At 46.2% G+C, this 27130-nt stretch overlaps 2 protein-coding genes across 3 annotated transcripts in view; one reads left to right on the top strand and one right to left on the bottom strand.

Annotated features, from left to right (window-relative positions):
* Positions 1-14569, top strand: part of LOC138759262 (protein HEATR9-like) — a 62266-nt gene extending 47697 nt beyond the window's left edge. The window contains exons 7-10 of one of the 2 annotated variants that reach the window (XM_069929391.1): positions 1343-1394; positions 2479-2565; positions 5398-5489; positions 14014-14569. In XM_069929391.1, coding sequence (XP_069785492.1) covers positions 1343-1394; positions 2479-2565; positions 5398-5489; positions 14014-14089 — 307 coding nt within the window. In that variant the 3' untranslated portion in view covers positions 14090-14569. Of the gene's footprint in view, positions 1-1342; positions 1395-2478; positions 2566-5397; positions 5490-6230; positions 6475-14013 lie in introns of those variants that run through there. The other variant, XM_069929393.1, reaches the window with a different exon arrangement.
* mrpl27 (mitochondrial ribosomal protein L27) lies at positions 10034-26527 on the bottom strand. The gene is made up of 4 exons (XM_069929395.1): positions 26392-26527; positions 18161-18286; positions 13680-13747; positions 10034-10793 (listed from the first exon to the last, which is right to left on the bottom strand). The coding sequence occupies exons 1-4, from the start codon at positions 26417-26419 to the stop codon at positions 10587-10589; spliced, it is 429 nt and encodes a 142-aa protein (XP_069785496.1). The 5' UTR covers positions 26420-26527; the 3' UTR covers positions 10034-10586.
* Between the last annotated feature and the right edge of the window lie 603 nt (positions 26528-27130).

Here is a 27130-nt window from a genome sequence, read left to right as displayed (position 1 = left end):
ACACTCCCAGACACACATGGCTGTCCATGGGCTTTTGCAGCATCCTGCCCTAACCACCTGCAGATTGGAGGAACACCACCTTACCTTCTGTCTGGGCACTCTCTAGCCAGATGGCATGATCATTGATTGATCTGCTTTCTGTTAAACTTGCTTGCCTTTTCTTTCCTCTCCCCCTTTCCAGATTTTCCAGTTCACCTCTCCCATCCCCCCTTACCCACCCAGCCATCCCTCCTCACCCTCATTGCTGCTGTCCCCTCCCTCCCCTCATCCATTTATCATCTCCTGCCTTTGCCCCATCTTTGTGCTCGGATGCCTGCCGGCATTCTCTCATAACTTGATGAGGGGCTCAAGCCCGAAACATCAGTTCTGTATTTTTACCTCTGCTACATAAATGACACTGTTTGACCTGCTGAGCTCCTCCAGCATTTTGTGATTTTTACTTTTGCCTCTAAGTCAGATGCCAGTCCATCCAATTGACACTGCAGTTATCCAGATACCACTGCAATGCAGTAATTTCCACAACCTGTTACCTCTCCATGTATGTGGCTCTGTAACACACGTGACACTTTCATCAAAAGTCAAAGAATATGCCCCTCAGCACCGGTCTGATCACACAGGAAGATTCCAGAATGATCAGTCAGATACAGAATCCAAACTTCTTTTGGCAATGAATATAATTGCACGATTGCCTGTTGCTTAGAGCAACTCACTGTGTTACTGATGTCAGATTGTCCATCACAGGCCCTCCTCCAAACACCAACCCCAACCCCCTACATTCCACCCCAGCCCTTCTCCCACCCAAACCATATTGCAGCCCCCCCCCACCACCCAAACCCAAATGCAGCCCCTTCCCCAGTGTCATCACTTGGGTTGGTGTCACCTGGTGTGGTAACTCATGGTGTAAGCGCCCCCCCCCCCCCACGCCCAATGGGCCAAGAGTACAAGTGAGTGTAGAAGAAACAGATGTGTGTTCCTTGTATATCCGGGATGGCGACACTGAGGAATGGGGGAGGGAGGCCTCTGACTGGAGTGTATTAGAAGGTTCAAAAGTAAATTAACATAGAGTTTTAGCCTTGTAGATATAATGATACATGTAAGCTGCGCTTATTTAAAAAACCATTTTAGTTGTTATAACAAACCACAGGGATATTTTCATTAAAAAATAATACATTTCTGCTGAAACAATGCACAAAAATTTTATACAGTCATTTTGGTGTCACTCCCTCTTGATGGTGTCACCCGCTGCAGTCTGCACCCCCCCCCCTAGTGACGCCAGTGGCCTTCCCTAAACTCCAGCATCTTATTTTCCAGTCTGATCATTTATTTTCTTTCCATTCAACAGGCAGTTGGAAGAGAATGAAGCAGTGGCCAGGGGAAGAGCAGTCATTTCACTGGTGAGGCATCTCCCCAATATGCTTTTGTTCTCACGGAGCGGGACTGTATCAGGAAGTTGTTAAGCTCCAAGTGTAACTACCCTGTGCTCCTTGAATCTGCACGACATCCCTTCCTTCATTTGAGTACGATTGGTCTCCATGAAATTTTATTTTCAGAACTATCCAACCCCAAATATAGGTTCTCAGGGTAATTGAGAAATGTGCTGGGGATGGACGGGTGAAGAGAACTTGGTTTTTAAACCTAAGCTGGAGGGAGGTCAACACTGGGTATATGAGGAGGCATGGATCAGAGAAGGTTGGGGGCGGGGTCAGTGTGGGAGGTCCAGCCAGTTAGTTCTTGCAGTGGGACTGGTACGTAGTGGTTCAGGAGGTGAGATGGCAGGGACTGGGTGGCCAGTGGCCTGGGCTCTGTCGCTGATAAAGTCACGATTGAGATGAGTGACGAGTCTGCAGGTTCCAAAAGCAGAGAGCGAATCAGTATTTAGATTCTCTATTCAAAAGTAAAAAACACATGGTCGCCAGCAACCGGAAACAGACTGGGGTTCAAGTCCTGTGCTGTCTTAAAGAGCTTGTATGTTCTCCCTGTGTCTGCGTAGGTTTTCCCTGGGGGCTCTGGTTTCCTCCCACCGTTCAAAACGTACCAAAGGTGTCGGGGTGCAAATTGGGCGGCATGGACTTGTGGGTTGAAATGGCCTGTTACCATGCTGTAAGTATGAACTCAGCCGGTCTCGCAGCTTCCATAGGAAGTAAAGATATATTACTGACATTTTGGGCCTGAGCCCTTCTTCAAGGTATTCCTGTTTTTTTTTTGCTTATATCTCGAAGAAGACCTCAGGCTCGAAACGTCTTCTACCCCTCCTGGTCGCTGCGAGACCTGCTGAGTTCTTCCAGCACTTCTGTGTTTTCACTGCAATCACAGCATCCTGCAAACTTCTATGATTCACTCCTCACCACTCAAAAGGTCAATTTTTGTGACCATGATGTGTTTGGGGATTCCTGTTGCCAGAATGTCCGATCTCGCCTTGTTTCCAGTGGTGTGTGGCCTGGCATTGCTCCCAGGGTGACCTTGGCCTTTTGTTCACAGAGCTTCCTTGGGCTGGCCAGCCGTAGAGTGCTTCAGACGCTGCTCGAGATGTTGGAGACGGACTACAGCCAGCATGTGAGATTGCAGGTCCGTATGTTCCCCGGGATATCAGTAGGATCACTGAAGTGACAGCTTGCCCTCTCTACAACTGAAAGTGCACTTTGTAGCTGAGATCCAAAGAATAGAAAGGGTGGCACCAGAACTCAATCCACTGAGGTTTTCTAGAGAAGGGTCTGTCAAATGGCAGGGCAGAGCTTGACCAAGCTGGGGCTTTTGTCTTTGGAGCAACAGTGGATGACAATATAAGGTTATGAGGGGGCTTAGATAGGGTGGGCATGCAGCACCTTTTTCCCAGGGTGTCAATGGCCAATACCAGAAGACATCAATTGAAGGTGAGTGGAGGAAAGTTTAGGGGAGATGTCAGGGGTATGGTAAGTTTTTTTTTACACAAAGAATGGTGGGTGCCTGGAATGCATTGCTAGGGGTGGTGGTGGAGACTGGTACAATTATGGACATTTAATCGACTCGGATAGGCACAGGGATGTAAGAATTTTTTAAAATTTAGAGATAACTGCATGGTAACGGGCCCTTCTGGTGCATTGGCCGCACTGCCCAAATACACCCATGCGACCAATTCACCTATCTACACCGCACATGTTTGGAATGTGAGTGTAAACCCACACAGGCATGGGGAGATCATACAAATTCCTTACAGACAACGGGAGTTTGGAACCCAGGTTGTAATAGCATTGTGTTAACCGTTACACTAACCCTGTCACCCTATGGAGCATCCTGTCATTTATAAAAATAATGGGTTGTGGGTTGTGAGGAAGGGAAGAGTTAGATTGATGTGGAGTAGGTTGATCGTGGGCTCATAAAGTAATTTCAACAATCAATACAATCTTTTTCAACATTCATGGAACGTATAGAGTCAGTGTTTTCTCTTTGCCCACCCCCCTTGCCCCCAAACATATAGCCATACTGATTATACATTAAACAAATAAATGCAAGTGTGGTTCAGAGCCCAAATCGAAACCTAAAAAAAGAACCACCTAATTAACCAAATAATGCAAGTAAGGAATAAAAGGAAAACTTTAAAAAAAGCCTAAAATAAAACAAACTAAAAAAGGGCTAAAAAGAAAATATGCAGTTCATCTCACAGGCCTTCTTAACTATCCTATCAACCGTGTGGAGATTGGAACCTTTATCCATTCAACAAAGGTGAGATCCTTCTGGGCGGACCTGGGGGACATCAGAAAAAAATTACAAATGTGGATTTTCCACAGGATCTGGAATTGTACCTTCTGGGAAACATTATGGACCTGTGTTTTAAACTGTCCAAGTACCAAATTCAGTTTATGAAGGTCGCCTTGGCGGAGACCAGCAAGTGTATAGCAGTCATGTGAAAGTCCGACTCCCAATTAAATATTACACGATGGAGTATGGAAATGCAGAGTTGTATTCTTGAGAGAAAATCATATACAATTTAAGGTGGAAATGTGACACATTTGTTAGCATGTGGCAACCCTATCTGCAATGCATTGGTACACAAACGTAATTATACCCCTTCTGAATAAAAGAAAGGTAATGATCCAGGCCAGTAGTGGAATGATTGAGATCAATGAAGTAGGTTGTGGCGCGGATAACGTGCTCTTGTATTTTGTTACTTCGGGTTTTTCTTGCCCCTTTAAGGGTCTGTGACTTTACCGATATTTGGTCTTTTGTGTTTGTTTAATTTATATAATATTCTTCTTGTGATATTAGGGTATGGGGGCGAGGGGGAGAAAAACAGACCCTGAATGTTATCTACCATTGTTGAGATTAGGTTGTTTGTTTCGATTAGTGTGAGTCTTTGAATATCAAAAATAAAATATTTTTAAAAAGCTATCCTATCAACCTGCATGGCAACCTTGAGAGAGGCATGCATTTGGACCCCAAAGTCCCTAGGTGTTGACCCTACTGTGGGGCTGCTTGATAGAACTATGTGGAAAGATCTCAACTCAGTGAACAATCAAGTTCAAATTTATTGTCAGAATGCAACCATGACATTACATACAACCCTGAGGTTCTTTTTCCTGTGGGCCAGGCAGAATTTCTAATTACTGGTAACTGTAAACTGTACTCAAGAAAGAAAGAAGTGTAAACAAACGTGCAAATACAGAAATATAAATTTAATTTTTTGCAATGAAATTTGTTAAATTTGGAAACAGGCCCTTCCGGCCCCCAAGCCCGTGCTGCACAATTACATCCAACTGACCGACAACCCCCAGTACATTTTTGAAGGGTGTAGAGCTCGTCAAAAGAACCAAAGACTTGTTGATCCAAACCAAGGCTTTTATTAGCAAAAGACCGGAGCTCTTCACAGGTGGCCGACCAGTCCGGAATGATCCGACCTGGCTAGGGACACAACCCTTTAAGGCCCAGACAATAGGTGTGGCTTAGCTCTCAGCCAATCGTTGTAAGCACAGTCTAGATACAGTAACTATATACACTATGTACATTGGTGATAGATCTGTACTATCACAAAGGGTGGGAGGAATCCGGAGCACCCGGAGAAACCCACAGGGAGAATATACAAACTCCTTACAGACAGAGCCAGATTCGCTGGCATTGTAACAGCGTTGCATTAACCACACTGCTCCTTGTAATATTACTTAATAAATAATAAGCAAAGCATGAGTCCTAATACGAGTCAAGGTTAAGAAGACTGATAGTTGACTATACCTGAACCTGGAGGTCCTGTCACACCTGCACCTCTTTCCTGATGGCCTACTGCAAAAGGCTGCATATTCCAGCCCCCTCATCCCTCTGCTTGCTGAGAACCTTGGTGCTTGTCTAAATTGTGTGCTCCGCTTTACCTCTGTGACCCACAGTGATCTGCAGCTGGGTGTAATCCATGGTGTGCCTTTCTCTTTGCAGATAATACGATCCTTTGCTCGATTGCATCTAAAAGATGTGCAGGTGAAGCAGGGTCTGTTAAATCATCAGCTTGGAGAGGGGCCACTGGCCAGGTACGGAGAGGAGCAATGGTGCAGGGACAAACACATCATTCCCTTCCAGCTCAGCTGGGTCCTCAGTTCAGTTCCAAATCTGCTGAAAGCCTGTTCCCTTTGGATGAGAGAATGGGAAAGCTACCCACATGCTCACTCCTGCTGTTGTGACTATACTGATGCAGGGGGGGTGCGGGGGAAGGGATGGTGGGGAAATCCTGGCTCTATTTTAGCTCAAACACCACTGCAACTTGGTGTGGTTTACAAAAGATCCAGCACGGCTTGGTGACCTCCGAGGGGAGGGAAAAGATTGGAAAGGAATTACATTTTTACACCAAGATGCAAATGTATGTTTCTCCATTGAAGAAATAACTCCTTTCCATTTCCTATCAGTGCTCTGTGTCGATTAATATTAAGAAGAAGGTTTGAGCTACTGCCTCTAAGTCAATCACTGGGATCCCTCAGTACTCTGACTGATGAAGGCCAATGTGCCAAAATTTTTTTTTGTCCACCTTATCTACCTATGAGACCACTTTGAAGGCGCTATGTGCCTGTACTCCCTCTGCTCGATGACATTGCCCAGATCTGTATCATTCATTGTGCAGGTCCTACCCTCACATTTTTCTGTATTAAATTCCATCTGCTTACCTGCCCAACTGATCAAGATTCTGCTGCAGTCTTTGGCAACCATCTTCACTATCTTAAACACCAGACACTTTAGTGTCATCGCATTCTTGCTAATCACGCTGTGTGCATTTTCAGATAAATTACAGCAAAGCTCAATGCAAGGTTGAGGGACATTGCCGTAACTTCTGTCTGAGAACATGAGGCGTTACGGAATTCAACAGTTTGGGATAATCAGATCTTTGAAAGGCAAGAAGCTGAAGCTGGAGATGTTCAATGAGTCAAGCAGCATATGTGGAGAGAGAAACAGGGGAACATTTTTAGCGATGACAAAGGGTCATTGATCTTAAACATTAATTTTTTCTCTCCAATTAAAACTGACAGAACAGCTCAGAGTTTCCATTTATTTCAGCTGTCCAGAAATGGTAGTGCCCTGTACTTTCCTTCTCATCTCCCATTGGGGCATATTGAATGTAAAAAGAATCTTAAGAAAGAAATTAGAAAAGCTAAAAGAAGATATGAGGTGGCTATAGCAAGCAGGGTGAAAATAAATCCAAAGGGTTTCTACAAATATGTAAATAGCAAAAGGAAAGTGAGAAATAAAATCGGTCCAATAGAGAATCAGGAAGGACAAATGTGTGTGGAGCCAAAAGAGATGGGGGAGGTCTTGAACAATTTATTTTCCTCACTATTTACTGAGGAGAAGGATATTGAACTGTGCAGGGTAAAGGAAGCAAAGGAGGTATATATGGAAACTATAGTGTTTAAGAAAGAGGTAGTACTGGAGCTTTTGAAACATATAAAGGTGGATAAGTCTCCAGGTCCTGACAGGATTTTCTCCAGGACCTTGAGAGAAGTTAGTGAGAAAATAGCAGAGGGTCTGGCAGTGATTTTTCAAATATCATTAGAGATGGGTATAGTGCCAGAGGATTGGCGTGTTGCGCATGTTTAAAAAGGATTCAAGGAGCAAGCCTAGTAATTATTGGCCTTTAAGTTTGATGTCTGTGGTAGGTAAATTGATGGAAAGCATTCTGAGATAGTATTTATGTATATGGAGGGACAGGGTCTGCTCAGGGACACTCAACATGAACTTGTGCGTGGAAGATCGTGTTTGACCAATCTTGTTGAATTTTTTGAAGAGGTGACTAGGAATGTTAATGAGGGTAGAGCAGTGGATGTTGTCTATATGAACTTCAGTAAGGCCTTCGATAAGGTTCCGCATGGGAGGCTAGTTAGAAAAGCTAAGTCCCTGGGTATTAATTTGGAGATAGTCAAATGGATTCAACAGTGGCTGGAAGGTGCCAGAGAGTAGTAGTAGATAATTGTTTGTCAGGATGGAGGCCGGTGACAAGCAGTGTACCTCAGGGTTCAATATTGGGACCGTTGCTGTTTGTCATATATATTAATGATCTGGAGGATGGGGCGGTAAATTGGATTAGTAAATATGCAGATGATACTAAAATAGGGGGAATTGTGGATGATGAAGAGGGTTTTCAAAAATTGCAGAGGGATTTAAACTGCTTAGAGGAGTGGGCAGAAAGATGGCAGATGGAGTTTAATGCTGATAAGTGTGAGGTGCTTCATTTTGGAAAGAATAATCCAAGCAAGACATATGTGGTAAATGGGAGAGCATTGAAGAATGCAGTGCAGCAGAAAGATCCAGGAATAACGGTGCATTGTTCCCTGAAGGTAAGAGCACATGTGGATAGGGTGGTGAAGAAGGCCTTTAGTATGCATAAATCAGTGCATAGAATATAGGAGTTGGGAAGTAATGATGAAACTGTACAAGGCATTGGTGAGGCCAAATTTAGAGTACTGTGTGCGGTTCTGGTCACCGATTTATAGGAAGGATATTAACAAGATAGAGAGAGTGCAGAGAAGATTTACAAAAATGTTGCCTGGGTTTCAGCAACTGGAATTCAAGGAAAGATTGAACAAATTAGCTCTTTATTCCTTGGAACATAGAAGGCTAAGAGGGGATTTGATGGAGGTGTTTAAGATAGATAGATTTGATGTGGAAAGGCTTTTCCCATTGAAAGTAGGATACAAGAGGTCACGGATTGAGAGTTGACAGGCAAAGGTTTAGGAGTAACATGAGGGGGAATTTCTTTACTCAGAGAGCGGTTACTGTGTGGAATGGGCTTCTGGGAAAGGTGGTGGAGGCAGGGTCAATTTTGTCATTTAAGAGTTGGATAAGTATATAGATGGGAGGGGGATGGAGGGATATGGGCAGAGTACTGGTAAGTGGAATCAGAGGAGGGTATTTGGATCAGTGCAGACTAGAAGGGCCAAATTGGCCTGTTTCCGTGCTGTAATTGTTATATGGTTATACGACAGGAGGCAGTGGTGAAGTTGCAAAGGTTTCTGCATTCATAGTTTTTAAATGCACACTTAACTATCACATTAATAAAATGTGATATGTATTATTCTTGTGAGCGCCATCATGTTAGAAAGTTAGTCACCAACTACAGTGGCATCTTTGGCACTGATACATTCATGCACATTGAGCCAAATGTTTCATACTGATTAACATGAAGGGATGTCTGTGCAGCCTTTTCCTAATACAGACCTGAGTAGAGTCTGGGATTGGGTCTCACACTGGACCAACAGGTGGTGAAAAATCAACAATTTGCCACTTTTTTCTACGGTTAGTAAAGCTTGGTATTGTGGATTTAATGTGGATCCCACGGCCTTCTTGGTTCATACACAAGTCTCTGCAGCAAGTGTTATCAGCTGTGAACGGGGGTGATATGCCCTCACCCCACATCCAGCAGTCACCGATGTCTTCCATTTCTTCCCCAACGTCAGTGTGCCCAATAATAATATGCCATGTAACCCCATTAGCTCTTCACTGGTTCCTTCATGTGAAGCAGGAGCTTTCTGTGTAGCTCTACCACAGGGTGGGTCTGATTATATCCAAGAACATAAAAAGGCTTTAATTTCTCCATCCAATCAAGTGAGGATAATATGGAAGCCACAGTATTCTGAAGATTATATAGGTCTGAAGTCTGCTCCTCATCCTCAAGGTACAGTAAGTACTTCTGTAAGCAGCTGAGTCTGTGGTTACTAAATAAGTGTTAAAACTATTCCTTTTGCAGCCAATATACAGAGAGACTAATAAGTCAACCGTAAATAGGCCACCTGATCCAGTATTGTGCTGGCTCTCAGCCTCCAACCAAGCTATTGTAAGCCTACTCCCACATTGTTTTAACATTTTTCCCCTCACTCCAAAGCAATCCAATCTTGAACAATGACACATCTCTCTTCCTCAGCCTCAGTACTATGAAGTGAGGTCTGCAGATGCGTTTCCCCTGCTCCAATCTAATTTTGCCCATCCTGTTCAGTCCTCCCACAATAACTGAGCACAATGCTGGCATTGGAAAGGAAACATCAGAAGGCAATTTTTCCTCATGTATATTTTATGAAGTTGAGAAATGGTTGGGGGGAGGGATTTTGTGCAGAAGGGTTTACATTTGTAGTCTCACTGGACATGATCACAAGGATCTATTTGGGATGCAACAAAGCACTGTCTTTTTGAGTGAGCTAGATACTCAGTGACAATACTGTGCATCTTCACTTGAGAACTCAAAGGTGGAAGACAATATGAACCATTTTCATGGCACCTCTCAAGGATCTCCCAGCAGAGTATTGGAGAGGGTTCAGTTTTGCGTGCCAAACATGAGGCAGGATGGGACTTTGGAGAGGGTGCTGAAGGAATTTACCCAATGATTCCGTGCATTCCAACCCTAATTTGCTGTGTGCAAATGTTTTCCCTCCTGTTACTTGGTTCTTTTATCAGTCACCTTGCTCTACTGAGATGGAAGCTCAGCCAGGGCTCACTTGGATATCCAGTGGAGTGAGACAGAGAGGGCTCCTAGAATCTGTACAACCCCAAAACAACTGCTTTCCTGAGAAAAGGGCACAGTAAATTCAGAAAATGGTGACACTGGATTAAAACATTTATTAAAGACATGCAAGTCATACTTGGAGAAGAGTGAAAATGGGATTCCACTTCTGTGAAGTACACAAAGCTGAAGATACCAGCTGATTTCAGCCAAGAATTAACATTAATCACCTTGAACACCTGTGACCTGCATCTGAGAGAGAGCTCATGGCTCCGGCTAAAGTGACAAATCTTTGGCGAGATTGGACCACGGCAAAAGGAAAACAAAACCTTTGTAAAGTCACGAAGACAGAGGTGGGAAACATGGCTAATTGGAAAACACTTTCAAATGAACCACACAATGGTCCATCTGGCAGCCTCTGCCTTGAATTCAGATTCAGCAACATCTTCAGTGCAGGATTACGTGAAAAGGAACAGAAGCCCCTGGTACCCGTGTTATTTCAGCCAGTGTCGACTACTAACAGAAGGGAAAGAAAGATGTTAGAACAAAGTCTTCCCTTGCCCAAATATGGTATTCCAATGATCAAAATTTGCCCTCTAACAGTGAGCCTTCTGAGTGGTAAACCCATTCTACAGGATCAAAGCATAGATCAAAGCATATCCACAAGCTTAAAGTAACTTTCCTGTTTGTTAGGGACAACATTAATAAATGTCTTGTAAAGGACTGCCCCCTTAGGAAGGCTGGAGATAACTTTCATGGAGTCCAGGCTGCGAGGTGGGGGGATGTAGACCTCCTTTGTATAACGGACTATGCCATCTTCAAGAGCAAAAAGAGTTTTGTTTCGACCCATTCCTACCTGTAACAAAAAGAACAGTGTGTATGTGTAAAAGCATCTCATCTAAGACTGAATGATCTGAAAGGTCATTTAGCTGGGGAAACCAGGTTGATAGAAGGAGAGTGGGGCAGGGTTGATAGCACTGTATACGCCAGTGTACAAGGAAACTGGGTGTACAAGACATCCTCCAGAATTTCCACTTAAAATTTAGTGGAAATTGAGTTATACTCACCGTACAAGACTACCGCAAGACTGGCACTTACCATTGAGAGATTACTACCCCAATAGTCCCTTACCAACCATCCATTCACCAGTAGAGTAATGCTGTTACGCAACACAGTCTTGGTTATTTTTAAAAAATCCAATTCATTTCACGTTATGGCAAAATACTGTCAATTACTGACCATAACATGCATCAAACATTTCCAGTTGGTGTAATGTAAACACCTGTGATGTCACTTAGGCGTCAATTCTTTTACAGCAGTGGTTTTCAAACTTCTTTCTACTCATGTACCACCTTAAGTAATTCCTTACTGATCAAAGAACACCTGTGGCATAGGGATTACTTAAGGTGGTATGTGAGAGGAAAGAAAAATTTGAAAACCAGCGTTTTAATCGAACCTAATTGACTCGATATGTGGACAGTTTCATAACTCCATAGGAAATGGGCCAATGGCCATTTTTCTCAAGCAAAATATTTCAGTAACAATTGGGTCTAGAGCAGCGGTTCTCAACCTTTCTCCCCCACTCACATACCACCTTGATTCCTTACTTGTAGCATAGGGATTACTTAAAGTGGAATGCGAATGGAAAGAAAAAGTTTAAAAACCACTGTTTTACAGAAACAAACATGGTGGAGTATAATTTTACCATTTACTTTATGATTTACTTATGTATAATATACTACAATGTATTAGAAATGTTGACATAAAGTACACGGCAGTCTGAAAAGTTTAATAGTACTGGTAACTAGTCACGGCAAGATTTATTGTGATTTGACTGAGGAGGCAGTGTGAACAGAAGCACCCTGGGACCCTAGCTGTTTCCTGTTTGTCAGCTGTTGCAAAAGGCAAGTGTTAGCTTCGTTTGCTGTGCTGTTATTTTAATACATGTTAGACAAGTTTATAATTACAATTTATTGTTTTAATATAACATTACTATTAATCCAGCTTCCCAAACCCAAATTTCAGTTGAAAAATATTTAGTGGTAGGACCATAGGAGTTATTTGAGTGTTCTGTGCTGTTCTCCATCACCATTGGGGACACTAAACTACAGGATATTAAGGTTCAGATTTTATACTTGGCAAACAAGAAGACCCGTAGTTTTGGGATGGCATTTTAAAAGTTCAAATTCCATCTTGTTTGCCAACATACATGGTATTTCAAAGTTGAAGAGACCAATAATGGTACTGAGCACCATCTGGTGACTTCTGGGAGAAAGTGGTTCGCCCTTTTTTTTTAAAAAAAACTTGATTGTCAGATTTGTGCTATCATCCAGCTTACACTTGATTAGCCCTCATTAATAACCCACACCCTCAAATTCCAAGTATAGATTCACCCACTAGGAGCCAAGAATGGGCACCTCAGCAAATTGCCAGTCATCACAGGAAAGAAAACTGCAACACATGACAAATATCCTTGGGGGAGCATGGTTAGCATAGCAGTTAGCATAATGTTATTACAGTGCCAGCGATCAGCACTGGGGTTCAAATCCTGCACTGTACGTAAGGAGTTTGTACGTTCTCCCCATATCTACTTGGGAATCCCCAGGGGCTCTGGCTTCCAGCATTTGAAACGTACAGGGTTATAAGTCAATTGGGTGGCATAGACTCATGGGCCAAAATGGCCTGTTATCTTGCTGTAGATCTAAAAAAAATTTAAAATTACAAGAAATTTTATCTCCTTCAGACAGTCCAAAGTACTTTAAAATCAATCCATTAACACTGAATTGAAGACACCGTTACACTGTAAACATATTCAGCTGTGAGACACAGCTGGAAAGAGAAAAATTATATTGATATCCATTAATCTGCTTCGATAAAATATTTGAATGATAAATGGTGGTGGTTTGATCTCTGGTGTGTGCAACACGCATGGCACTGCACACAAGGACAGGCACAAACTTATTACACAAGAAATATGTAACTTGTCAAACAAGGTTTCAAACACTGAAAAATTTAAAAACACAGCTAAGGCTGGAAATCAAAGATAAAAAATACTGAAACACTCATAGGGACATTGCTAAATTTTTGGTCCTATTACTGGGCAATCAAACATTTTATCTTCTTTTGGATTCAATAGATTGGACCACCCAGTTTGGATCTATTTGGAAATCAGGTTGGTTGAGGTTTTGCATCTTATCCTTTTTTAGGGGTAGCTCTCCCCTTTTCTCCATTTTTAGGGGTAACACTCCCCTTTTATCCTTTTATGGGGTAACGCTCCCCTTTTATTCCTTTTTTAGGGGCAGCTCTCCCCTTTTTATCCTTTTTTAGGGGTAACTCCCCTTTTATCCTTTTTTAGAGGTAACACCCCCCTTTTATCCTTTTTTAGGGGTAGCTCTCCCTTTTTATTCTTTTTTAGGATTACCACTCCCCTTTTTATCCTTTTTTAGCCGTAGCTCTTCCTACACTACCCACCAATCCAACCAGGACTGCCCCAAGCACAAGAATATTCTCAGTTCTCTCCATTTTGATTTAAAAAAGGAGAAATTATGTTAATAATGTAACATTTCAGCTGTGAAGAAGCCCAGTTATTCCTCCACTTGAAATGAGATCTCTTGGTCAGAGGGGAGCAGAGTGAAGATTGGTGGTTCATGACTGGCAATGGGGAGTATCCTCAGCAAATTGAGGACAATGTATTAACAACAATCTGTACCTTCTCCCTTCACATGGTATGGGAATAACTTACATTTGCTCCTGGGTGCCAGCGAATCAGGCGCTGGGTTGCCAAAATGTTTCCTGTGCGAACAAAAGCCCCTGTGGGAACAAAGGCAAAACATCATTATTCCATCTTGGAGGGAGGCTCATCCTGAAACAGAAGGAGAAGATGAAGCTGAGTAATGAAGAGCCTGCTTTCCCCTTCCACTCACAGTGAACCAATGCGACAAAGCTGAAATCTTTTAATATGATCTCCAAATTAGTGTCCCAACTGTAAAATCCATGAAACTAGTGCTAGAAACCTGAAGTAAATGAGAATGCTGGAAATAATAATTTTGTTTTTCTCTCTCCTTTTTATGTCATAGGTGGATGCCCTGGCGTTGTGTCAGAAAAGGCCATTTCTGCACAGGAAAAACTCTACTTGTCGAATTCCACATATAGGCCTTGGGCCCTAAACATATACACAGGAAGTGATGTGCCTGAAGCTTGTGTTCTGGTTCTGTTGGAACAGTGTTGGAGACCAAGGATATCAGAACATTGAAGCAGGAGTAAGATATCTGGCCCACTGAGCCAACTCCTCCATTCAACAGCTGATCTGGCTATTGACTCAGTTCCACTTATCTGTCTGCTTCACATCACTACATTCAATGAAGAAGTCTCCACTGCTTCATGTGGTAGAGAATTCACAGATTCACCACAGTCTGAGAAATTCAGTTCCCCCTCATTTCTATCCTAAATCTACTTCCCCGAAAATTGAGGCTGTCCCCTGGTTCTGGTCTCACCTGCCAATAGAAATAACCTCCCTTCTTTGGTAAAACACAGGATTCTGTTGACACCGTGATTAAGTTAAAAAACACATAAATGCTGGAGAAACTCAGCAGGTTAAGAGGAGGAAAGATTAAAACAAGAGGACATGAGTTAAGAATTAAGGGGCAGAGGTTTAGAGGTAACATGAGGGGGAACTTCTTTACTCAGAGAATGGTAGCCGTGATGAATGAGCTTCTTGGAGAAATAGTGGCGGCGGAGTCAATTGTATTATTTAAGAAAAGATTGGACAGGTATATGGATGAGAAGAAGATGGAGGGTTATGGGCATTGTGCAGGGAGGTGGGACTAGAGAGGAGTGTTTGGTTCGGTGCAGACTAGAAGGGCCTAATGGCCTGTTTCCGTGCTGTAATTGTTATGTTATGTTATGTCAAACCGTGCCTTTATATAGCAATGGTGAAGATACATCACCAATATTTCAGGCTGGAGCCATTCTTTGATCTTATCCATTCCTTTCATACTTTTTTATAGAACATAGAACATTATAAGCCCTTCAGCCGATCTATCTTGACCAACTCCAGTTCAATCTAACATTTTGCTCCACATAACCCTCCATTTTTCTTACATCCATGTGCCTGTTTAACAGTCCTTTAAATGTTCTATCCTCCATCACCACCCCCAGCAATGCATTCCAGGTACCCACCACTGTGTGTGGTACAAAAAAACTTCCCTGGAAAAAGATGCTGGCTGTCCACCTTATCTACATTTCTCATAATCTTATACAACTCTATTGTCACCTCTTAAAAAATCCATCACTCTATAAAGAGATAAGCTAGCTTTCCTTCAAAAGACATGTTCTCCAATCCAGCCAGAATCCTGGTAAATCAACACCTTCTCCAAAGCTTCCACATCCTTAGGTCATTGAGGCTAGTTGAGCACAATACTCCAAGTGTAGTCTAACCAGTGTTTCATAGAACTACATCATTATCTCATGCCTCTTGAACTCAATCTCTGAACTGAAGGCTAGCAAACCCGTCTTTTTAACCACCCTATCAACTTGCGCAGCAACCTCAAGGGATCTCTTTTTACCCCATTTGATCTTTCTCAACTCAGCCATGCCAGTGGTCTTAACTCTCCATACCACTCACCATTTGTTCTATATACTCTTGGTCCCTCCTCCCCTCTCCATTCCTTTTTATGTGACCCTCTTCCCACTTTAGTCTCAACCTGAAACTTCACTGGCCATTTCTCTCCATGGATGTAGCTTGACCTGCAGAGAACCTCCAGCTTTTCTTTGTTCACTCAAGATCCCAGCATTTACAAGAGTTCTTTGTGATTCTTTTTAGTCTTTCAGGGAGGAGACAGGATGAGAACTGAAGAGCAAGAAATAGAGATGTGGAGGAGAGCCCAGACAACTTTGGTATGGAGGTCAAGAAAGTGGAGTCTGCTCATTTTTCAATACCAAATCCAATATGGCCTTCTGTCTTAATGGTTCTAGATTGCAGTTTTGCAAGAAACTGATTTTAAAAGTTCCAAAAATGTAATGATTTTCAGAACCTAAATATAGTCATTACATCTTACAAGAAATTGATTTTGATCCCTAATGAACCCCTTCCCTGGTTACCCCTTTGCCCTTAATGCATGTAAAAGGCTTGAAGATTTTTTAAAAAATTCACAGTGACAGAGTTCCATAGCCATTTCTCTATCCATATCTGTAACTAAGCTATCTCCTGTTGTATTCTCTGATAGTTTTTCTGCACTGAACACAGCTCAATCAATCTGCAAACTTACTAACCCACTCACCTACTTTTCCATCTAAATCATTTATGTATATCACAAAACAGGGGTCTCAACAATCCTTGCAGAACACCACTGGTCACTGACCCAGCCCAAATAAACCCTTCCATCACTACCCTCCAGTTTCCATGGGCCAGCCAATTCTGAATCCAAACGATCAACTCACTGTGGATCCCATTGCTGGACCTTCTGAATCAACTTATCATGAAGGATCTTGTCAAATTGTCTTACTAAGGACCATGTAGATAACATCCATTTCCCTATCCTCATCATGACCTGCCCCACAAAAAAGCCATGTTGACAGTCCCTAATCTGGCCATTCCAGGACAAATTCCATCTGCCATTCCTTTTCTAGATCCCAGTTTAACTAGATCCCACTGCAATCTCAAATATCATTCTTCGTTATCTACAATTCCAATTGTGGGATCATTATGCAAACTTACTAATCAAGATAACTACATTCTCATCCAAATCATTAATAGACAGTAGGTAAAACATAGGACATTGCAGCAGAGTACAGGTCTTTCAGCCCTCAATATTGTGCCAACCTAGGTAAACCTACTCCACAATAATCTAATTTTTCCCTACCCCACACCCATAGCCCTCTATTTTTCTTCCAGCCATCTTATCTAAGAGTCTTTGGAATATCCCCACTACACTACCACCTCTGGCAATGTATTCCAGACACCCACTATTCTGATTTAAAAAAAAACAACTCTGACATCTCCCCCAAACTTCCCTCCACTCAAACAGAAATCCTTTGGTATTTGCTATTGTCACCCCAGATAAAGGTGCTGACTGCCTTTCCCATCTAAGGCCCTCAGAATTTTATATTAAGTCACCTCTCATCATTTGTTGCCCCAAAGAGAAAAACCCTAGCTCAGTCAACCTTTCTTCATAAGACATTCTCCAATTCAGATGATGAAAAACACCCAGCACTAATCCCTGAGGCATAAAACTAGTCAAAAAGTCATACCTTTTGAGATGTAGCTAGGTTTAAAGACCTCACCTCTCCCCTTTATAAAAGTCTCTGACTCAGTCTCATGAGACACATTAACAAACAGACATTTATTGTAACCCACTGACTCCCACAGCTACCTTGACTGCACCTTCTCCCACCCAGTCTCCTGGAAGGATGCCATCCTTCTCTCCACCTTTGCTGCAACTCTCCTCAGGAAGAGGCCTTCCATTCTAGGACATCTGACATTCTCCATTTTCAAGAAATGCTCCTCCCCTCTATTGTGGCCAATTAAGCCACCTCTTGCATTCCCTCTGTCTCTCAGAGTTCAGCTTGTACCTCCTCCCTCCAAACAGACTGGGACATGGTTCCTCATCCTCACCTTTCACCCCACCACCCTCTGTCATTTCTGCCAACTGAAACTTGACCCCCTTTGCTTTTCTTGCCTCTTTCTCCCTTTGTCTGACATCTGCCAATCTATTGCCTCTGTCCATCACACATCAACTCCACCTGGTTGACTAATCCCATATGGGCTCCTGTCCTTCTTTCTGTCTCCCACCTTGTCCTCTTCACAGTAGCATTTCTTCTCCACACTCCCAGTCTCAAAAGGGTTTCATGCCAAAACCTTCACCATTTCCCCCTCAAGCAGATTTTGCTGAACTTGCTATTTTCCCCCTTGAATTCACTAGCTTCCATGACCTTCTCCTAGTTAAATATAGATTAGAAATATTCATTTAAGACCTCTCCCATCTCCTGTGACTCTACACATATACATCAACCTTCACATTAATCTTCAAGGAGACCCATTCTCTCCCGAGTTACCTTTTTGCACTTATTAGACTATTCTCAAGTGAGAAACTTATTTTTACATCAAATGCAATAATTAATTTTATTTGGCTTCCACTGAAGTTAGGTAACAAATCCAGATGTAGTTCAAGGCCCCCTACCCTTCAGGTAAAGACAAGAATTATCCCTTTCAAGTCCAAAACGTACCATCTCCCTTCTTCCATCCATAACGTTGGCCTGGGCTGTTGCCTCCCAAATTTTTAGAGCTGCCGCCAGCCTTTTTGGACGCACATCTCAGAGCAATTAAGGCTGTTTGTGGAAAAGTCAAAAATCCTAAAAGGAATATTAAAAGAATCCAATGTTACAACACTGCAACACTTGAGATAGCCAAGCAAAGTAAAATTTATTGGATATATTTATTTCAGCTATTGTGTCCAATTTTTTAAATTGACTTGGATTCACCAAAATTAATAGAAATTTGTAAGATTATTAAATCTCAGGAGACAGTAACTTAGAAGTGGCAGCCCAGAGCGTTTAAGAAAATGCATATAGACCATTGAACATTGCAACACATTACAAGTCCTTCAGTCCATGACATTGTGCCAACCCATATAAACCTACTCCACGGCAATCTACTGCAATTTTTCCCTACCTCACATCCATAACCCTCCATTTTTCTTGCATCCATTTGCTTACTAAAAGTCTTTGAATATCCCTATTTTTGCCTCCACCACCACGGCTGGTAATGCATTCCAGGCACTCACCACTCTGTAACATCTTCCATAAAACTTTCCTTCAATCACCTTAAACAAATGTCCTCTGGTATTTGCTATTCTCACCAGGGATAAATGTGCTGGCTGTCCACCCTATCTAAGCCCCTCTGAACCTTGTGTACCTCTACTGAGTCATCTTTCGTCGCTCTGAAGAGAAAAACCTGAGCGTGTGATTTCATAAACATTGATGTCTCCTCAGCATCCAATGCTCCAGTGAAACCAATGCAAATCTGTCCATTCTCTCTGCACAATTCATACCCTCGAAACCAAACAACATGCTAGTATACCTCTTGTATCCTTTTTGAAGCCTCAACGTTCTTTCTCTAATGGGGCGACCAGAATTCCACACAGTATTCCTCCAAGTCAGGCCTAACCAGTTTTATAGAGTTGCAAAATAACTTCTGTTCTTTTATTCTCAGCACCCCACCCAATGAAGCAAGCATACCACACACCACTTTTAGTACCCTATCTACTTGCGTGGTCACTTTCAATGAACCATGGACCTGAAACCCCAGATCCCTCTACAGGCTGGAGGTCATGGACATTCAGTGTCTCTGAGAGGACTCTCTTCTTCTAGCTATAAGGGGCATTGGGCAATTTTTGCTGATAGCCAATCTTTGTCTGTCTAAAAGTAGACTAAAGGAAATTTCATGTCACATCACATTTTCTGTTTTATTACATGACAACAACAAAAAAAAATCCTAGTCAATTTTGTGTAATATTACACCTGTTTTTTTACATGACAATAAAGGAATCTTGAAAGCAATAAGAATATTTAAAGATAGAAAAAGAATTAAAAGCATTTGTTTGTCACCAAACACCTAGTACAATGAGAAGGGTTCTTCTGTGGACAGACCAACAGCTATCTCTAACCTGATGCAGTTGTATAAAGAGCACAATTTACATAGGAAGATCAATTAGCATCAAGCAAGGGCGTCCTGTTGGTCTGTGCTTGCAGGACGGAGAAGATCATGTGCCTGGGGCTTGATGGGGCTTTCAGTATATTAGCTACCTTTCCTAGGCCATGAGAAATTCTGATGTAAGTTTGCATTATGTTTAGAGTTGTATTCACTACCCTCTGCAGCTTCTTCCAATCTTGAGCAAAGTAGCTCCTATACCCTGTTTTGAAGCATCCAGCAAGAATAATTTCGTGAGAGGCCAGAAACACTTGGGACTAGAAGTAGTTTTAAATGAATGAGGCTGCTATGCAGATGAGAAACAACAGAGTTCCAAGGACAGATCGTTCAAGAGGGCCCTGACCAGCTGCATCAGTTTGGTATATGGCAACTATAGAGCATCAGATCAGACGTCAATCAACAGGACCGTAAAAGCAGCAGAGAGGATCACTGGAGTCTCCCTCCCCCTCATCCATGTGATTTACCATAATCATTGTTTAAAGAGGGCTTGCAAAATCAGGGAGGACCCCTACTATCCAGCACATGGCATCTTCCATCTACTCCCATCATATTAGTGCCAGAACACAAGGATGAAGAACAGTGAGACTGTTGAAACAACTCTGTGACTTCATCCATACCTGGATGAGGGGCTCAAGCCCAAAACATTGATTTTGTATCTTTATCTTTGCTATTTAAAGTACACTGTTTGAACTGCCGATCTCCAGCACTATGTTTTTACTTCACAGAGTCTGCAGACTTTCATCTGTGACTATTAATAATATTTATTTTAAAGTACAGTATGTACATATGCAGTGAACATGTGTCATTTGTCTGCAAATGTTATATCTGTGTGTTTGAACTGTTCTACACCATGGACCGAAGAATGCCATTTTGTCAGGTTGTAGCAGTACAACTTGAACTTGACAGATCTTGAAGCAAGCCAACAGGTTAAGTGTGCAGGAGAAAGAGGAGAATCTGCTGCAAATCTATAAAGAATTAGATAGAACTAGTTAGTTCTACTCTAGGACAATAGAGATGAGGATTTGGAGCAGGAGGATGGCCTAATCAACTGGTTGAAAGTTGCAGAGGGATCGATAGAAAGATTAGTTTTGTTACAGGCTCAAAAAGCCATTTATAATTTTTATAAGATTCCCTTTGAAGTGTGACAGAACAGAGACAAGTTTGATGAGATTGAACATGAAATTTATGGGAGGAAATTGTATGGTAAAGCATGTGATGTGCACAGACAAGAGATGAGGAAGCCTGGAGATGAAATGCTGGTCTGTTTGACTGGGATGGATTTTTTGAGGAGAGGATGGATAATGTAGATCTAAAAAATAAAGGAGGGTAGTATAAATATCAAGTAACACAAGTTCAAGAAGGGAGGCTGGGTGATCCTTTGATTAGAGGAAATGAGAAAAAGGGAACTGGACATTTAGACATACATATAGCACAGTAATAAGCCATTTTGGTCCATGAGTCCATTCCACCCAACTTACACCCAATTAACCAATAGTAGATTTTGAACGGCGGGAGAAAACCGGAGCCCCCTGAGAAAACCCACAGAAACACGGAGAGAACGTACAAACTCCTTATAGTGCAGAATTTGAACCCAGGTCCTGATCACTGGCTCTGTGAAGGTGCTGTGCTAACTGCTACGCCAAACATGACACCATTGGCTTGTGGATAAATTAAGCTTGAAGGAAGAGGGAATGAAAGAGAAGAAAGAAACCAAAGCAAAGCAGAATTAACACAAACAAGAAAACACGGCCCTTTCATGCAATATTATTGAGGCTGATTACACAGGCTTTAACTCCTCCTATGTTGCTTCCCCATAACCTTCAATCCTCCAGTATTTCCAAAATAGATCTACAACTTACCTCACCTCAACAACTCTCTACAACAACAAAAATCCAGATATTCACCACTCAGCAAGAAGAAATTTCTACATACTTCAATCTTAAACCAGTTCCTTATATTCAAATTATATCCCCTCATTTTCCCACCAGTAAAAACACCTCAACATCTTTTCTGTTGAGCTCCCTTAAGATCTTATTTCAATAATATCTTCCTCATTTTCTGAGCATGAAAGGACACAGGCCCAACTTATCTAGCGTTCCTTGATCTCATTGCAGGAAATAGCCTGGTAAAACCCTTATCTGCCATGAGACAATTCCAACTTTGCCCTTAAATTGAGAATTCTGATTTTGAATCCTAGGGGTATTAGGTTTGCTTTAGGACTTCTGTAAAGTGCTTTATTCCAATTTACAAAGTTAAATCCAACACAAAATTTACCTAAAACTTTAAATAAAAAATCCTTTTCGAATATATCAAAAGCTTTTGTTTTGCATCTCATACAACTTTAGTCGCCTCTTTTCGTATTAAACAAACTATACTTAATAATCTTACTATTTGTTCAGAAGTTTGTATGTGATAATGAACTTCAACTTTCAGATGTGGGTGGGAGTAATCCATAGACCCCCATTTTTTTTTAATAGAGTGGTGTGGATAAAGGAAGATACAACTGTCATGGAGATATTGATCTACATATTCATTGGATGTGCAAATAGGAAGAATCAATAAGAGATGTGATTTGGGATCCCCAAGGAAGTAGTGACTGCCATAATGTGGGGCACTGTTTGAGGGGTACCCCTAGGATGGACATACAGAACTAGACATTTCTACCAATTCCACATCACATTCCACTCAACGCATCGAAGTTTGAACCAGAGGTCAAACGATGGCATGCATGGAAGAGAGAGCAGATGACCTCAACCACAGTGACCAGGAACCCATGTTGGGTACCCAAAGGACAAGTTTCAGAAGGTGGTTTGCATTGGAGGGAAGAAACTCCTCCCCATCCGCCCTCACTACCCCTCCTCCCCATCCGCCCTCACTACCCCTCCTCCCCATCCGCCCTCACTACCCCTCCTCCCCATCCGCCCTCACTACCCCTCCTCCCCATCCGCCCTCACTACCCCTCCTCCCCATCCGCCCTCACTACCCCTCCTCCCCATCCGCCCTCACTACCCCTCCTCCCCATCCGCCCTCACTACCCCTCCTCCCCATCCGCCCTCACTACCCCTCCTCCCCATCCGCCCTCACTACCCCTCCTCCCCATCCGCCCTCACTACCCCTCCTCCCCATCCGCCCTCACTACCCCTCCTCCCCATCCGCCCTCACTACCCCTCCTCCCCATCCGCCCTCACTACCCCTCCTCCCCATCCGCCCTCACTACCCCTCCTCCCCATCCGCCCTCACTACCCCTCCTCCCCATCCGCCCTCACTACCCCTCCTCCCCATCCGCCCTCACTACCCCTCCTCCCCATCCGCCCTCACTACCCCTCCTCCCCATCCGCCCTCACTACCCCTCCTCCCCATCCGCCCTCACTACCCCTCCTCCCCATCCGCCCTCACTACCCCTCCTCCCCATCCGCCCTCACTACCCCTCCTCCCCATCCGCCCTCACTACCCCTCCTCCCCATCCGCCCTCACTACCCCTCCTCCCCATCCGCCCTCACTACCCCTCCTCCCCATCCGCCCTCACTACCCCTCCTCCCCATCCGCCCTCACTACCCCTCCTCCCCATCCGCCCTCACTACCCCTCCTCCCCATCCGCCCTCACTACCCCTCCTCCCCATCCGCCCTCACTACCCCTCCTCCCCATCCGCCCTCACTACCCCTCCTCCCCATCCGCCCTCACTACCCCTCCTCCCCATCCGCCCTCACTACCCCTCCTCCCCATCCGCCCTCACTACCCCTCCTCCCCATCCGCCCTCACTACCCCTCCTCCCCATCCGCCCTCACTACCCCTCCTCCCCATCCGCCCTCACTACCCCTCCTCCCCATCCGCCCTCACTACCCCTCCTCCCCATCCGCCCTCACTACCCCTCCTCCCCATCCGCCCTCACTACCCCTCCTCCCCATCCGCCCTCACTACCCCTCCTCCCCATCCGCCCTCACTACCCCTCCTCCCCATCCGCCCTCACTACCCCTCCTCCCCATCCGCCCTCACTACCCCTCCTCCCCATCCGCCCTCACTACCCCTCCTCCCCATCCGCCCTCACTACCCCTCCTCCCCATCCGCCCTCACTACCCCTCCTCCCCATCCGCCCTCACTACCCCTCCTCCCCATCCGCCCTCACTACCCCTCCTCCCCATCCGCCCTCACTACCCCTCCTCCCCATCCGCCCTCACTACCCCTCCTCCCCATCCGCCCTCACTACCCCTCCTCCCCATCCGCCCTCACTACCCCTCCTCCCCATCCGCCCTCACTACCCCTCCTCCCCATCCGCCCTCACTACCCCTCCTCCCCATCCGCCCTCACTACCCCTCCTCCCCATCCGCCCTCACTACCCCTCCTCCCCATCCGCCCTCACTACCCCTCCTCCCCATCCGCCCTCACTACCCCTCCTCCCCATCCGCCCTCACTACCCCTCCTCCCCATCCGCCCTCACTACCCCTCCTCCCCATCCGCCCTCACTACCCCTCCTCCCCATCCGCCCTCACTACCCCTCCTCCCCATCCGCCCTCACTACCCCTCCTCCCCATCCGCCCTCACTACCCCTCCTCCCCATCCGCCCTCACTACCCCTCCTCCCCATCCGCCCTCACTACCCCTCCTCCCCATCCGCCCTCACTACCCCTCCTCCCCATCCGCCCTCACTACCCCTCCTCCCCATCCGCCCTCACTACCCCTCCTCCCCATCCGCCCTCACTACCCCTCCTCCCCATCCGCCCTCACTACCCCTCCTCCCCATCCGCCCTCACTACCCCTCCTCCCCATCCGCCCTCACTACCCCTCCTCCCCATCCGCCCTCACTACCCCTCCTCCCCATCCCCCTCACTACCCCTCCTCCCCATCCCCCCTCACTACCCCTCCTCCCCATCCCCCCTCACTACCCCTCCTCCCCATCCCCCCTCACTACCCCTCCTCCCCATCCCCCCTCACTACCCCTCCTCCCCATCCCCCCTCACTACCCCTCCTCCCCATCCCCCCTCACTACCCCTCCTCCCCATCCCCCCTCACTACCCCTCCTCCCCATCCCCCCTCACTACCCCTCCTCCCCATCCCCCCTCACTACCCCTCCTCCCCATCCCCCCTCACTACCCCTCCTCCCCATCCCCCCTCACTACCCCTCCTCCCCATCCCCCCTCACTACCCCTCCTCCCCATCCCCCCTCACTACCCCTCCTCCCCATCCCCCCTCACTACCCCTCCTCCCCATCCCCCCTCACTACCCCTCCTCCCCATCCCCCCTCACTACCCCTCCTCCCCATCCCCCCTCACTACCCCTCCTCCCTCCCCATCCCCCCTCACTACCCCTCCTCCCTCCCCATCCCCCCTCACTACCCCTCCTCCCTCCCCATCCCCCCTCACTACCCCTCCTCCCTCCCCATCCCCCCTCACTACCCCTCCTCCCTCCCCATCCCCCCTCACTACCCCTCCTCCCTCCCCATCCCCCCTCACTACCCCTCCTCCCTCCCCATCCCCCCTCACTACCCCTCCTCCCTCCCCATCCCCCCTCACTACCCCTCCTCCCTCCCCATCCCCCCTCACTACCCCTCCTCCCTCCCCATCCCCCCTCACTACCCCTCCTCCCTCCCCATCCCCCCTCACTACCCCTCCTCCCTCCCCATCCCCCCTCACTACCCCTCCTCCCTCCCCATCCCCCCTCACTACCCCTCCTCCCTCCCCATCCCCCCTCACTACCCCTCCTCCCTCCCCATCCCCCCTCACTACCCCTCCTCCCTCCCCATCCCCCCTCACTACCCCTCCTCCCTCCCCATCCCCCCTCACTACCCCTCCTCCCTCCCCATCCCCCCTCACTACCCCTCCTCCCTCCCCATCCCCCCTCACTACCCCTCCTCCCTCCCCATCCCCCCTCACTACCCCTCCTCCCTCCCCATCCCCCCTCACTACCCCTCCTCCCTCCCCATCCCCCCTCACTACCCCTCCTCCCTCCCCATCCCCCCTCCCCATCCCCCCTCACTACCCCTCCTCCCTCCCCATCCCCCCTCACTACCCCTCCTCCCTCCCCATCCCCCCTCACTACCCCTCCTCCCTCCCCATCCCCCCTCACTACCCCTCCTCCCTCCCCATCCCCCCTCACTACCCCTCCTCCCTCACTACCCCTCCTCCCTCACTACCCCTCCTCCCCATCCCCCCTCACTACCCCTCCTCCCTCCCCATCCCCCCTCACTACCCCTCCTCCCTCCCCATCCCCCCTCACTACCCCTCCTCCCTCCCCATCCCCCCTCACTACCCCTCCTCCCTCCCCATCCCCCCTCACTACCCCTCCTCCCTCCCCATCCCCCCTCACTACCCCTCCTCCCTCCCCCCTCACTACCCCTCCTCCCTCCCCCCTCACTACCCCTCCTCCCTCCCCCCTCACTACCCCTCCTCCCTCCCCATCCCCCCTCACTACCCCTCCTCCCTCCCCATCCCCCCTCACTACCCCTCCTCCCTATCCCCCCTCACTACCCCTCCTCCCTCCCCATCCCCCCTCACTACCCCTCCTCCCTCCCCATCCCCCCTCACTACCCCTCCTCCCTCCCCATCCCCCCTCACTACCCCTCCTCCCTCCCCATCCCCCCTCACTACCCCTCCTCCCCATCCCCCCCCCAAAAAATTTGCCCCTCTTGGCAAATAAGCGCTCCCAGTCTGACCGTCGCCTCCATGCACTCATCTGGCCCGTTCTTCCAACACCCCCCCCCCCGCCCCTCGCGCTCCCTCCCTCACTGCCCCCTCACACGCGCGCGCTCACTCACTGGTTGGAGCCCAGGCCGCTGCCGCCATCACGCGCGCTCCACCTGCGATGGGAAGACGATGCCCGCTTACGGCTCCCACATCTCGGGGTCACGACTTCATTTCTCCAACCCCCCCCCCCGGGGAAACAGTGCGCATGCGTCAGTTTGAGCCGCCCGTGTTGGGCGAGGCGACGGGAAGCCGGCGCTGCGCATGCGTGGAGGCGCTCTCCGTCCGTCCTGCAAACTCATTCATCAGGAAGGAGCATTTGAGTCTCAACTTGCATTGCGGAGGGTCGCTGCTTGCCTGGTCCAAAACAGTGGTGGTAACGGTGTGTTAGCATGACCGACACTATCAATATAAAACAAATCTTCAACGGTTTTCTTGTTTTGTAGACATTTTATTGTGAATAAAGTATATTTTTGGAAATTTTTAAAAAATCTTCCAGCAGCCCGCTTTTAACTCGAGCCGCCAGCATCTGCAGCATTGGGCTTTTCTTTTTGTCTTTCCCGAACATCTGTCAGGAATGCGCCGCTTGTCGCTTTGCATCTACCGCCTGGTCATCTGAATATTTCCGGCAGTGCTGATATATTGTCCTTTCACTTGTCAGCAATAACCAAAGTGGAGCCACTTATTCAGCAGCTCGAGGTAAAACACGAAATGTTTGCACTATTGATGCTGCCGCAAGACCGCGAATTTCATGACTGGTTCGTAACGATAAATTCTGATTAAAATGTAAAACACGGAAGTCTGCAGAACATG

This window comes from Narcine bancroftii, chromosome 3 (genome assembly GCF_036971445.1).
Source record: "Narcine bancroftii isolate sNarBan1 chromosome 3, sNarBan1.hap1, whole genome shotgun sequence".
In the NCBI taxonomy this organism is placed as follows: Eukaryota; Metazoa; Chordata; class Chondrichthyes; order Torpediniformes; family Narcinidae; genus Narcine; species Narcine bancroftii.
This window is presented reverse-complemented; position numbering and strand designations above follow the sequence as displayed.

Coding starts and splice junctions, on each gene's coding strand:
- mrpl27 (XM_069929395.1), bottom strand. CDS start 26,419: ATGGCGGCAGCGGCCTGGGCTCCAACCA. Junction 18,287..26,391: donor AGCGGCCTGGGCTCCAACCA/GTGAGTGAGCGC, acceptor TATTCCTTTTAG/GATTTTTGACTTTTCCACAA. Junction 13,748..18,160: donor TGGATGGAAGAAGGGAGATG/GTACGTTTTGGA, acceptor TTGTTCCCACAG/GGGCTTTTGTTCGCACAGGA.